Raw genomic sequence first — 13,767 nt, forward strand, 5'->3', positions numbered from 1 at the left:
TTCATAGTACAAATTTCCTACGCTTCTTTGGACTTACGTAATTCAGCCTTTTCATTAAATTAAATTTAATTAAATTTAAATTGAACTCATGCCTTTAACATTTTCTCTTGTGTGCATGGACTCTGTTGGCATCAACAGGTTCACCAATGTTGGTGGAAGGGGAAGGGGCCTGTTCTTGAATCAGCTTTCTCTATGTCTTATCTTCTCTACTTCTCAGCGGCCTAGAGAAAGGGAGATCTCCTAGGTGACATCTTGAGCAAAAATTCTTGTCTCTTGTGGAACAAGAGGCAAGTGGGACTTTGCATGTTTGTTCTAATTTACCTGTTGTAACATTCCAAAATGTGCAGTTGCAAACCTTGTGGTAACATTAAGCCTTTGTCTTGCAGATTCTAAACCACAGGGTGAAAAAAATCCCTTACCATCAGAGTGTATTGGGCTCCACCAGAAAGGTTGAATTTGTGACGATTAAAGATATGTCTGGAAATCTATTGCCTCAGTTGTCATATATTATCCTTCCCATTCTTTCTTTCCCACAACTAAGTTATCATAGTTAGCCCTGTGTCCTCAGCTTCATTGGACCTTCCCCCCTCCCCCAATCTAATGGATTTCCTTACTCCCATTCTCGGGCAACCTCCTGATATCTCTGTGGCTCACTTTGGTAGGTTTTCTGATCTGTCAGTTATTGAGGTGCCTGCTTATATAGAGCTCTCTTGGTTCTAGACAGACGTTAGAGTCAGCCGTCAGTAGTTGATGGTCAAGGCTCCTTTGTAGAAAAGCTTGACTTGTGAGCAGAAAGACTTTGGGTATTATTACGATTCCAGGCCTAAATAGTGTAAGGTCAACTGTTGCATCTACACCAGGGCAAAATAGCATTCTTCTCTTCCAAAGGATGTCAACTGGTCTCTCGTTGAGAGATTTATACTACTGTGATTAAGACAAAAACAGTTAACTCATTTTTCCATGGAACAGATTAGAGAGTATAAAATAATGTAAAAAGAAATACCAGGTAAGCTCATTTGCCTTGCAAAGTACCAACCAGTCTAATGTATTTTTTGTTTGTTTTTTCCCCAATTCCATTTGCAGGATGTGTGCGGTATTTGGTGGAACCTATTGTCTTAGCCATGCAGTACAGTGCCTTGTAGTGGACAAAGAATCTGGAAAGTAAGGATAATAGAAGTAACCTTCCTTTATTTACACACTGAACACAGGTGAAAAATGCTCAAGTCGATTAAAAAAATGATTCTTCAAAGATCCTCCTTGGTATTAATAACATATCAACCTTGATTAAAAGTAATTTGTGTATAGGTCCTCCAGAACAAGGAAAGTGGGTTCAGAATATAGAAACTAAATTAATTTCCCTGCAATATTACTACAGCTCCTGATCACCCAAGCTTGGAAGACAAATCATTTCAGCTGCCGGGGGGCTGGTGATGAGTGATGTTAGTTTTCCTTGTGGCCTTACCTACTCTAATTGATTTTCATCAGATGACAACAAAGCCCTCTGTTATTGCATTTTTAAAAATGGAGCTCACCTAAAGACTCATCAGATTAATCTCTGCTGATAATGCATGTCACTCCAAGAGAAAAGACTTTAATGAGTTTTTAGGTAGATTGTTGTCATAAACTATGCTGCCCTCTTATCTGAGGATAAATTCTTTTACAACAGTATCAGGCCTCCAGGCAAGTTTAGAGTTGAAATGAGAGAAATATGCCTACTTTTTTAAACTCTGGACATAATTTGCACTTCTGTGTATTATCAGTATTTCTATTGCATATACTTCCCCAACTAAGTTACAAATCCTTGAAAATAAGATTGTGACATTGTCTGAGATAGACAAAATGAAGCATTAATCTAGGTTTATTTTTTCCAAAAGAGTTTGGTTGATACCTTCTTTTTAACGCCATATTCCTTTCCAAATGTGCCCTACCTCCCTTTGTGACCTATGGCAGGTAACCAAAACTGACCGAAAAGAAACAGCCATCTAACTGGATATGCAGTATTTTGTTCCTAGGTTCCTATATAGCATTTCTGTTAGAGGAGAGAAATGGGTTTCATTATGTGTGCTCTTTGAGCAAGATTGGTCATTGCAATTACTTTGAGTTTGGATGGCCTTAGCATACACATTGTGTGTGTCATTCTCTTGCTTCTGCTTGTTTTGCTTCACTCATTCCAATGAACCCTTGCAGTACTGCTTTGAAGTTTTCATACTCATTAGTTCCCAGGGTTACTTTGTGGTTTTAAGCTAAAGATCTGAGTTCCAAGATATATGTGTGTGTGTGTGTATAGATATAGATATATATGAAAGGAGCTGATTCAAATATATAAGACTAAGAGCTGGCAGATAAATGCTAAAAGGATATGAAGAGGAAATTTTCAAGGGAATAAATCTAAGCTATCAATAATCAGTCGTATGAAAAAAATTCTCCAAATTACTAACAAGTAGAAAAATGCAAATTCTGCCTCGTAATTATCATACTGGTCAGGATGACAAAATATTAAATGACAAATGTTGGAGAGGCTGTGAGAAACCAAGTGTGCTAATAATTTTACTGCTGGTAGAGCTGAGAATTGGTCCCACCATTCTGTAAGGCAATTTAGAACCAAGCCCAGAAAGTTACCAAACTGTACATACCCTTTGACTTAGTTATACTACTACTGGGTTTAGACCTCAAAGAAAGCAGAAAAGGTTCTATATGTACAAAATTTATTTATAGCAGCTCTTTTCGTGGTAGATACAAATTGGAAAGTAATGGAGTTTCTTCCTTTTGGGGAATGGCTAAACAAATTATGGTATAAGAATATTTTTGTGCCATAAGAAATGATGAACCAGACAGTTTCAGAGGAAAGTGCGAAGATCTTTATGAACTGATGTGGAGCCATGTGAGCAAAAGTAGGAGAACTATTTATACAATGACAACATTATAGAGAAAAATAACTTTGAAAGCTTTAGAACTCTAATCAGTGCAGTGTTAATCACCGAGTCCAGAAGAGCAAAGATAAAACAGACTGCTCACCTCCTGCCAGTGAGGTGATGAACTGAAAATGCAGAAAGGAACATATGTTTTCCAACATGACTAATGTGGGAATTTGTTTTGCCAGACTGTATCATTGTGTATTGAGGGACTTGGTTTTCTGCGTTTGTTTGTTTTAAAATTTGCTCAGTTGGGATGGTAGTAGTGGGAAGAATGGATTAATTTTTAAAATACTCGTTAAAAGACTTTCATTACTATCTCAATGGCTGTTAGGAGTGGCTTTACAGTTAACGTTGCTATTACCCTGTTAAGCAGCAAGTGACACATATCTCAGATGACTGTTTTAGGGGGATTGTAAAGAAAAGTTATCAGATTGTACGGTACTTAAGTATCTTGTTGAATTGAAGGTTCTGTGTTATAACTTTTTAAGCTGTTTTGTACATTTTCCAATAATTTTGTATACTCTAATAACTTTAAAAGATTTTTATTAATTTCCAATAAACTAGTTTATAGTCCAGGGACCAGTATTTTTGAGACTTAGGAAAGAAAAAACATGATCCTATTCAGAAAACTCTTATACTTGGGCTTTGTTTATATAAAATATTTTATGATGTAAGATAAAATTGACATATTGGTATATTTCATGCCCTAAAAGGTACAAATGAAAGGGGCTTCCTAAATTTAAAATAATAATGCACATTGAAACATCTCTGCTTAGGGGCCATACTTATTCCTAAATGACTCATGAGCAGCTCCAAAGAGGCTCAGGAAGAAATAGTTGTCTCTGTAACATGCAGAACCATTTTTTCCTGGTACATACAATTACCAGTGCTGAGAGGCCAGAGAATCAATCACTTACATGGCATTTGTTAGCCTGTACCCTTTTCTGGGCTCATTTCCAAACTTGCATGTAATTCTCAGGCACATGAACAATTCGTGTGACCAATTTTATTTTTTAATTTAATAAGTCCTATTAATGTCTTTTCTTTTTACATAAGTTATTCCTGAATATTCCCCATCCCCATTGAACCCTTCATGATAGCAAAGAAAAAATAATTATCTAAGAAGAACCAATAACATGACCGCATCTAACCATGTATGGAATGTTTTGCCCTTATAGTCCCTCCACCCCTCTGCCAAGAGGAGAGGAGATATACTTGTATAACTGGCTACTTTAGCCAATCACTTTGGCTTCTTTTGGTGTTCTTTTTATTATATCATTGTAGCCACTATATATTGTTGACCTGATTCTTTTTATTTCTCTATGCATCAGTTCTTGGAAATCTTCTCAGGTTTTCCCAAATTCCTCATGTTCATTATTCCTTATTGCACAAAATGTTTCATTACATTAATGTCCAGCCCTTTGTTCAGACATCCTTGAAATAGCGACCACCTATTTTGTTTCCTATTATTTGTTACAGAGGGCTGCTGTGACTATTTTGGTATTTTTCTTTCAGTCTTTGAACTCCCTGGGCCATATGTCCAGTAGTCTGGGATTTGCTGGCTCAAAATATGTGAAAAGTTTAACCATTGTTCTCCCATAATTCCAAATAGTTTTCTAGAGCAGTAAGACCACTTTACAGCTCCATCAATAATGTGCCTGCCAATTTTTCCACAGCAAATCTCTCCTACCCCGCAGACCCTCCCCTCCCTCTTAAACTGACTTTTTGGTTTTGGCTGTCTTGGCCAGTTTGCTATGTATAAAGTAAAACCTAAGAGTCATTTTCATTTGCATTTCTATTAGTGATTTCTAGCTTGTTTTCATATGGTTGTTAATAGCTTATGCTTCTTTAAAAACCGATCATATTCTTTGACCACTTATCTTTTGGGGAATGGCTTCTGGGCATTTGTCTTTATGTTGCCTGAAGCATGATATTTTTCTTAATGAAATTTGGTGCAAAGATTTTTCTCTTGGTCACTAGTTTATTTCCTTATATGTATACTGATTTTGTTCATGTGCTCCAGATTTTTAGAAGTCTGGTTCTCCTGCTGCAGTTCTGTACTGTCCTTCAAGTCAGCCTTCGTTTTGGCCTTGCTTAGTTACACTGTCAGAGGGTCTCCTCTTTGCCAGTTATAGACACAACAGACAGCTGAGAGCGAGAATATTTATAAAGGCCTAAAGAACCTCTAGAACCTAAAGCTGTGGATTTAGAATCCGATACTGGATTCCAGGGTAGACTAGAGACGATAGGCCTTGGTTGTTCATTACATGGCATTACAAAAATGAACCTGGCAGATCTTCTAAGAGTCTCAGGTATTAACTTTAATGATATTTGAAATTGTTGCAATTCATTATGGAGTGTTTGTATATTTATTCATTTATTTATATTTTGCATAGTCAAAACACTAGTTGTTTCCTGTTACTTCTAGAATGAAGTGAAACAGCTACTCTACCATTTAGAATCCTTCACAATCTGGATCCAGCCTTCCTTTCTGCTGTATAACATATCACTCCCCCAAACATTCTTCATAATCCAGACAAACTAGCTGACTTGTTGCTTCTTACAACATTCCATTACCCATCTTCATGGATTGACAAAAGCTGCCCTCTATCCTTGGGATACATTCTTTCCTCACCTTCGTCTCCCAGAATCCCTAACTTCCTTCAAAGCTCACCTGGATGAGCATCTCCTCAAGATCCCTCCCAGTACCAGTGCTTCCACATTTGAACTGAGCTTAGAATTGCTTCATACATATTTTGTATTAACCTCTCTCCGTATTTACCTCTCCCTCCTACCCTGTCAAGGATGTCAGCTCCTTATTGATACTTAAGGGCAGGGATTGTTGAGTTTTGGGTTGTCTTTCTACCCTTAGTGCCTACCACAGTACTTGTTATGTAGTAGGTATTCCATATCATAAATGTTTTTCTGGCAGAGTGCCAGAATGCAAAAATAATATAGGCCACCTGAGTGCTTAGAAAGTACCATATTTTCCCCCAGTGCTGAGAAATCTGACTGGCTTAAAGTCTTGAGCACATCTCCCAGGTAGACTACTTTGCAGGTATTTTAAAATGAAATTTGCAAGTGTTTATCAATTGTTTTAAGCATCCGAAGCAAAAGAGTTCTGTATTCCATTGATTGCCTCTTTATCCCTGCTCTCCTTAGCAGGAAACCTGCTATTCTGATATTGCTAAAAGGGCAGATTCAACTTTTCTGACCTGTTGAACAAGACACTTAGGCTGCTTCTCACCTTGACTAGAGACAGGCTGGTTGAAGCTAGAATTAGCAGAGCATTCTGTATTATATGATGATCACACACGGAAATGAGGTACACAGTTGGGGAGAAGAAAGCCACAATATTGGTGAGACACTTGGCTAGCTGATATGGCTCAAGCCAGCCACATGCCACCTTCTTCTTGTCTCTTGTGTGTCTTTCTCACGTTTCCATTTAGTTTTCCTGTGTGGCTCTTTTCTGCGACCATCTCAGGGCTGTATCTTCTTGCTGTGTTCTCACACTGAACTCCTGCTGACTCAGAGGAGAGGTCTTGCATCCCCTTGTTGAGTGTTTTTTTTTTTCTATCCTTCTCTGCTGACCATGGCAAATTCCTGTCAATGAGATTTGTCAGTTTACTGGTGCAATACTTGCTATTTAGACATGGTAGTAATGACCTTGGACCAAGTAACTTGTGTAACCAATATTTTGGATCTAATTACCTTCGCTGGTGTTCCATGTGCACTTCAGCTATCCCACTTGCTAGATTTCCTGCTCTGCCCATTTCTTCTGTGAGACACCTGCTCCTGATGTTCAGTATTAATTATGCCTCTCCCAGATGCATGGTAGTGGACCAAGGATCAGGAGAATCACAGTCAGCTCCCTTGTCATCTTGGGAAAGTTGTTTATGCCCTTTGTGACTTTGTTTGTCTGTATGTAAAATGGCAGGAGTAATTATAGGATAAATGTCAGCCCTTTGCATATGAGTAAGACTGGAATCAGTTCCTCACTTTTCTCAGGGGTCACTTCCAGTCTGGGTTACTAGGGAACTTTCTGGCCAGTTTCAGATAATATTGGAAGAAGTCATTTAGGTGGCCCGAAATTCATTCCAGCCCAGCAAATATTTAAACATCTCGGGTCTGAAAGATGTTTTGCCAAGCACTGGCAATACAAATGAAATGGAAAACATACCGTGCCCTCTTTATACAGCTCTAAAGGGCCTGGGGCAGAGAGAGGGCACAGTTTAGAAATTCTCTCTCTGCTCATGATTTTTGTAATGATTGTTTAATTAAAATGCTTACAGAAATAGCTACTGTTTGCAATGCTGGTCATTTCATACCCATCTTCTACACTGTCGTTTCTTTTCTGACCTGTTTCTAATTGTTTGCTTATGTAGATTTACACACAGGGTTGGGGTTAGAATGCTTTGTATCAAAAGTAGCACCTGCCCAGACTGGCAGAATCACCCGATGTTAGAGGTAGAATGGTTGCAGGTTATCTGGTTCAGACCTCCCTCATCTTAAGTAGCAGGTGACTGAGTCCCAAAGGGCACAAGTGACTTATTCATGACCATACAGTGTTAATGGGAAAGCTGAGATTAGATTTAAAGTTTCCAGATCCATAGTTCAGTGGTCTGATCTTTTGGTTTCTTGTTTTTCCTCTTTGCTCATTTTCATATTGCTTTTCCTCTGCACTTTTACCTGTTCCCAACACACTTACTCCAAGTTGCGTCTCTCAGTTTCTTTCTCTGTCTCTTTCTGTCTCTCCCTCCCTTACCATTCTTCTTTCTGCTAATGGATTTGTTTACTCAAGCTTTCTAGGTTCTGCTCTAGCTTGTTTACTGCCCATTTTCCTTCTGTTATTTTTCTAATTTATTTTAAATTTCTTGAAGAACTTCATTTGCTCTTTGTCGGACCATTTAATAAGAAGAGGCTTCTATGTGTAAAGCACAATACTAGATACTGGGAGGAGAGAACAAGCTAACTAGTGTATGAATTCTTCCTTCATGGAGGAAAGGAAAGCATCTCAGGACCTAGGCACCAATGTGTACCACACTACTAGACCATGAGTATATAGTTCAGACCAGAATGCAGGAAAAGCATATACGATTGAGGGTGGGATGTGCAAGGTTGGAAACAGGAAAGCTATGTCTAACTTAGAGCTTCATTCAATGAGGACGAATGCTCACAGTTCCTTATTTAATAGCATTTTATTTTAATTGTTTCAAAACTGCTGTTTGCTAGTCCTTCCACAGTTTTTGTTCCCGTTTAAGTGTGCTTTCTTTTTTGGACCAAATTCTAGTTGAAGCATTTTCATCCTGATGGGAAGTTAGTTTTTTTTTTTCCTAGCCATAATTTTGAACAAATTTTTAGATTCTTAAATAATTACATAAGGAAACTATATGATCTCAAGGATTAATTTCTTTAGAGGAAATATCTAGAAATGTATCTGTTCAAACATCATTGTGAGGTATCAGCTTGATCATTGAGCACCAATAACTACATTTTTATAATTCTCTTCTATATGCTGTTGTTGGAGCCTTGTCAAGGACCTCAGTCAAATCTTATATGTTAAATACGTTAATGCTTTGTCCCATTTTGAATTTTAAAAATTGTTTCTCCCCCACTATTCTGGTTTCATTTTCCCGAATCTTTATTACTTGAATATTAATTTTCATTGTTAATAGGATTCCTCTAATACTATGCAAGCTTTTTGAGGACCAAGATTCTATGTTTTTTCTTTATATTCTTACTACCTGTCACAGTCCCTGACACATAGTAGGTGCTTAATTTATGTTTGTTAGTGGATTCCCAATTCAATATTTTCTTTATTATTCTTATTAGGCCAAGTACATTGAAGTTGGCCTTGTATCTGGTGAAACATCAATTCATATCACAGGTTCAAAACATGTCTTGGTCCTTGAACCTTAGTGTTTGTGCAACTTAGAGCTAGCACTACCCAGGTTGAAACTGAGCACCTTTGATCATCACTGTCAGCGTTTATTAAATTGTAGATAGAGACATGGGGTTGAGAAAAATTTGGCAACAGTAAAAGGTTTCTCAACGAGCAATGACTAAAATTAATTAAAAATCAAATGTGCAATGAATCCAAGGTGTTTCTGGCAGGGCTTACCTGTGTTGCATCACACAACTTCACTGCAGCCTTGGTTCTGAACACACAGCTGGAGCACTTTGCACTGTGCATGCCCTCAGCCCACACAACACCAACCAACACTGCTGAAATTCAAAAGAGATCTAGGGTGGGAAAAGTTTAAGAAGCCCTGACCTAAATGAATAATGCCCCACAGAGCCTGGTCTTGAAATTTCACTGTGAATAGTCGCACCCTGTAAGATCATCTTCTGGTTGCATAGATTTACTTGATTGTCCAGTCACTTCCTTGTGAATGACCAGAAGTAGTTTTGATGCTATGGCTTCTGAAATCAATGCCTTCTGGTTACCAGAGGCCTACTGCCAAAGAAGCTCTAACCTTACTTTGAGAGTCCACAAAAAGGTTGATTTCCAAGGATTAAGAAAAAGGCATTTATGTGGGGGAAAAGGAGAACTAAGTGGAGGAGGAGGAACACTTTGCAAAGTCTTACACTGGCACTCCAACTTTAAACTCACACCACTTGTTTCTGCCTATTTTATTGGCTACTTTTTTCTATAGTCATCTGAGCTAAAGGAAAGGAAAAGAAATTGGTCAAAGAGGGCAATTCAAAAAGAGGAAAAAAACACAATTCAGAAGAAAACAAAAACCACAAACCTTTCATCCAACACAATATCAAAAATTAAAAAAATTTACAAAATGTGTGAACTAGTGGTTGAATAAAGTCAGCAACACCTTATGATAGATCCTTCCAGCATCTGTCAGATTTTCTCATTTGTTAGCTCAGAGTTTATACAGATGTTATGAACTTGATAGTTGTTGTATCAACAATATCTTCTCTCTTTTTCATAAAAGCAAAAAAGCCTTTGGTTTCCTAAATTGTATCAAGAATCCTTTCTAATGGAAGATTTGTTGATTGGTTTATATTCCATAGGAGGTATTTGTAGGATTTCCCCCCAAACAAGCAAATAAATAAATCCAAAGCCCTGTGCCTGTTTGGCTGAGTAAGTATTTTTAAAAGACAGGAGCTTCAGTTCAGTGAAACATGAACAGAAAAGGGAAGAAAGAGCAAAACATTTTTAAAGTTTACTAAAACAGGTAATATAGTGTAACCTAAGTATGAAAAGATGGTTAATGGGTCAAAAATTATGTTATTACTTGCCATTATGGACCTGACTTAACCGTAGTGGGCCTGTGTATGCCACCCCATTATGCTATTTCTTTAGGCAAATACAAATTGAATTCCTTTCTCTATCAATCTTCTCTGTTAGTGTTCTTGCTTTTAATGCCCTTATGCCCAGTAGATATTGCTTATTTGGCTTATTTTCGAAAGATTTAAGATAGTTTAATTTATACTAGTATATTTCAAATATGGTTACATTAAAAATAATTGCTCACATTTTATGTGGAGCAAAGTAAAAGTGCATTTCCAATCAAATAATTCTGGCCCCAAACTGTGGAGCTGTGACAAATGTAAATTTATATTTCCATAATAAAAAGCTATAGCAAACACATAGTCATTTACATATGGTTCCTGAAATATTGCATACTGGCTTTGTCAGTGCTGGTAAGTCCATTTCAAGGATGTCACCCTTAGTCCATTAGTTTGGATAATGAGCCCTATAAAGTACATTTATAACTTGTGGCACTGCAACGGGATGGATTCTAATTTTCATCCTTTTATCTAGACACATTGAAAGAAGGTCAATGGAGGGTTCTATGTGATTCATTGTCCCAACACATTGCAGATGACAGAGACCTGATAATGTCAGTGCAGAAGTGTTTTCCTTATTTGGAAAGAGCACTTGAAAGAAATCTTCTTATGCTCATCCTTTGAAGTAAAGTGGAGACAGATATTAAAAGAAGCGCTCTTCTTTTTTTCCCTCGACACAAAGTATGTGACCAGATAGCTGTTCTTGAACAAAAGTGAAAGCAACACTTAACAGAAAAATAAAAAGCCCTTAGTGGCTTTTACTGCCTTTGCTTGTTATAGCGTGACATTTAATCAACTTTTTCCCCGAAAGCCTGTTTGCTAAACAATAGAAAAGGTTATGATTATGTATCAAGTGCCCTGATTTTGCTGCTTATTTATTAGAGTATACAAAATTATTCGAGTAGGATTTGGCCCTTATTTTATAAGAAGACTTTATAAAAAGCAAAATGGGACAGTATTATACAATTGAGTGTGGGTCCCTATTGGAAAATAGAAATTATATGTAATTTTCTTTTTCATTGTCAACAGATTATTTCTTTTTATTGATGCTTGAACAAATGCTCACGAGAAATTTTCAAAGCCCATGTGAATCATTTCCTCTGGAAAAGTGACATGCATGTTTGTGTGCATGTGTGTGCTTATACATATGCAAATATAAGTAGCACCTGTAATTTTTTTCATGTGAGGAGATGCCACTATAGGAAGTTATTCTACCAGTCTCGTTGCCTTAGATAAAAAGTTAAGAGTTCTGTATGGATCATACCTGTAGCAAATAGCAGAGGCAGATTCCCAACTCCTTCATTCTTATCCAATCCAATCCAATCAACATTTACTAAGCACCTATTCTGTGTCAGACATTGTGCTATGTATTAATGATACCATCAATAAAAAGAACGAAAGAAAACCCCTGTCCTCAAGGAACTTACAGTGTGATGCAGGGTCTGGGGGTGGGGGTGGGGTGGAAGACAGGAGTGGGGCGGGGACAGGAGTGGGGAGGGAGACAACAAATAAAAGGAGTCAGGAAAGTGGGGAGAGCGGGAACACCAGGGATTACCCAGTGTAGGAACGCCTTGTTCTGTAGAATTGAAACCAGGCAGAGCAGCACGTGCAGAGAGTGGAGGGAGCTGGAAGGACCACGAGATATTTAGATAAATAAAATAAATAAATATAAAATATAATAAATAAATATTAAAATAAGTAAAATATTTCATTAAGGTTCAGGTGATATGGTCTAGAATCAAGAATAAAAAAATTCCAGGAGGAGCAGAAATATTAAACTCAGTGCATATAGTTGGGTCATGCCAATATAATATAACGATACTACTAAGTAAATTAATTTATGGTTTTAGTCATATACCAATTATACTTCCAAGGCGGTGTTTTACACGTATTATTGAAAACAAAATATAGCAATACAGTTGCTGGCGAGCGTTATGATAAAGAGAGCACTGCACCTGGAGTCAGAAAGACCTGAATTCAAATAAGGTCACTATGACCCTGGCCAAGTCACTTCACCTCTGTTTCTTCATCTGTAAAATGAGGATCATAATAGCACCCCCTTTACAGGGTTGTAAGGATCAAGTGAAATAATATAATTTAAAAAGTGCTTCGCGTACTGTCTGGCACATAGTAGGCACTAGATAAATGCTTGTTCCTTTCACCTAGTACAGTTTATTATAAATTAAAATAGCTTGCCTGCACATGAATGAAATAATTTTAGTGTTTTTTTTAACTTTTTAAAAACAGATTTATGTCTTTGGAGGGGGGAGTAATCTTGCAAATTGATCTGTAACATAGAATCAATATCTAAATAGATTTGTTTTAAATTCCATATCTTTGTTCTCTTTTTCTTTATATATAGATGTAAGGCAGTCATAGATCATTTTGGTCAGAGGATAAGTGCTAAGTATTTTATCGTCGAAGACAGTTACCTTACTGAGAAAACATGTTCAAATGTGGCCTACAGGTAAGGGCTTCCTTATTCTACAAGCTCAGGTGGATGAAAGCTGAGTTCTGAATTTATAGCCACCTTTTAATGTCATCCAGGGTAGCCTCTTATTGGCATCCAATGTGTGAACACATGCAGAAAAATGCAAGCCAGGTGCCAACTCCTGGCTATTCTTAATTCAATTTCTTTCTCAAATTAGTGTCATTTCATATATTGTTCATGAGCCAATGCGTTAATCTAAGCAGAGCTGGCCTTCTGTGGGAGTTCTTCAACTTTAGCCTTTGCTTTGCGAACCACATGCCCAGAATAACAAGAGAGGGCTTTGTTTCTCTATTTTGAGTCTATAAATGTATCACCAACTGAATGGCAGTCTCGAACTTCTTGGTTTGTCAAATTACAGGCAGATCTCGAGGGCAGTGCTGATTACAGATCGATCTGTACTGAAGGCAGATTCCGACCAGCAGGTAACTTCAGTTGTGCATTTTTTTCTCACTTGTTGCTAATTTCCTGCAATTATATAGGCCACTGTTAGTGAAGAAGAGTTTACTAAACCTTATGTACTTGTACTATCTTTTTTCTAATGCTTACATTTTAACTCAAGGCAATAATTGATATAAGGGTTTGGATGCTTGAGAGAATGTTCTATCTAGGAAGATAGATAGTCCTTGACTTATAGAATAATGACATTCCTAGAGAGTTGTATTTCAAAGTGAATTTTATCTTTTTTCCACATTTCATCATCTTAACTCTTGCCTGTATGTTTTCCACTCTGATCCTTGCAACTCTGCAAGGTAAGTAGATGAGGAAATCATGGCTCAGAAGAAGGTAAGGGTGACTTGCCCTTGGTCTAGAGGAGTTTTAATTCAGTTCTCTCCTGACTCTCAATCCAACCTTTTAAAAAAATAGTAATAACAGTTGTAAAAAAATTAAATTTAAATTAAAAAATTAAAAATCAAGCATTTATTTTCTCTCATTCTCACCTCCTGAAAAATAAAAATAAAAACTTAACTCTTGGGACAAATTACATAGTGAAGAAAAACAATTTTTCTACCTTACCACATTAACATGAGGGATATATTGACTTAGGGAAAAATA

At 37.2% G+C, this 13,767-nt stretch overlaps 1 protein-coding gene across 1 annotated transcript in view; it reads left to right on the forward strand.

Annotated features, from left to right (window-relative positions):
- The window catches only part of CHM (CHM Rab escort protein), a 214,523-nt gene that overhangs the window by 147,649 nt on the left and 53,107 nt on the right, over nt 1–13,767 (forward strand). The window contains exons 9-11 of the mRNA XM_036740069.1: nt 1,084–1,161; nt 12,586–12,690; nt 13,073–13,136. Coding sequence (XP_036595964.1) covers nt 1,084–1,161; nt 12,586–12,690; nt 13,073–13,136 — 247 coding nt within the window. The remainder of the gene's footprint in view (nt 1–1,083; nt 1,162–12,585; nt 12,691–13,072; nt 13,137–13,767) is intronic.

The sequence above is a fragment of the Trichosurus vulpecula genome, chromosome X (genome assembly GCF_011100635.1).
Source record: "Trichosurus vulpecula isolate mTriVul1 chromosome X, mTriVul1.pri, whole genome shotgun sequence".
Taxonomy (NCBI): domain Eukaryota; kingdom Metazoa; phylum Chordata; class Mammalia; order Diprotodontia; family Phalangeridae; genus Trichosurus; species Trichosurus vulpecula.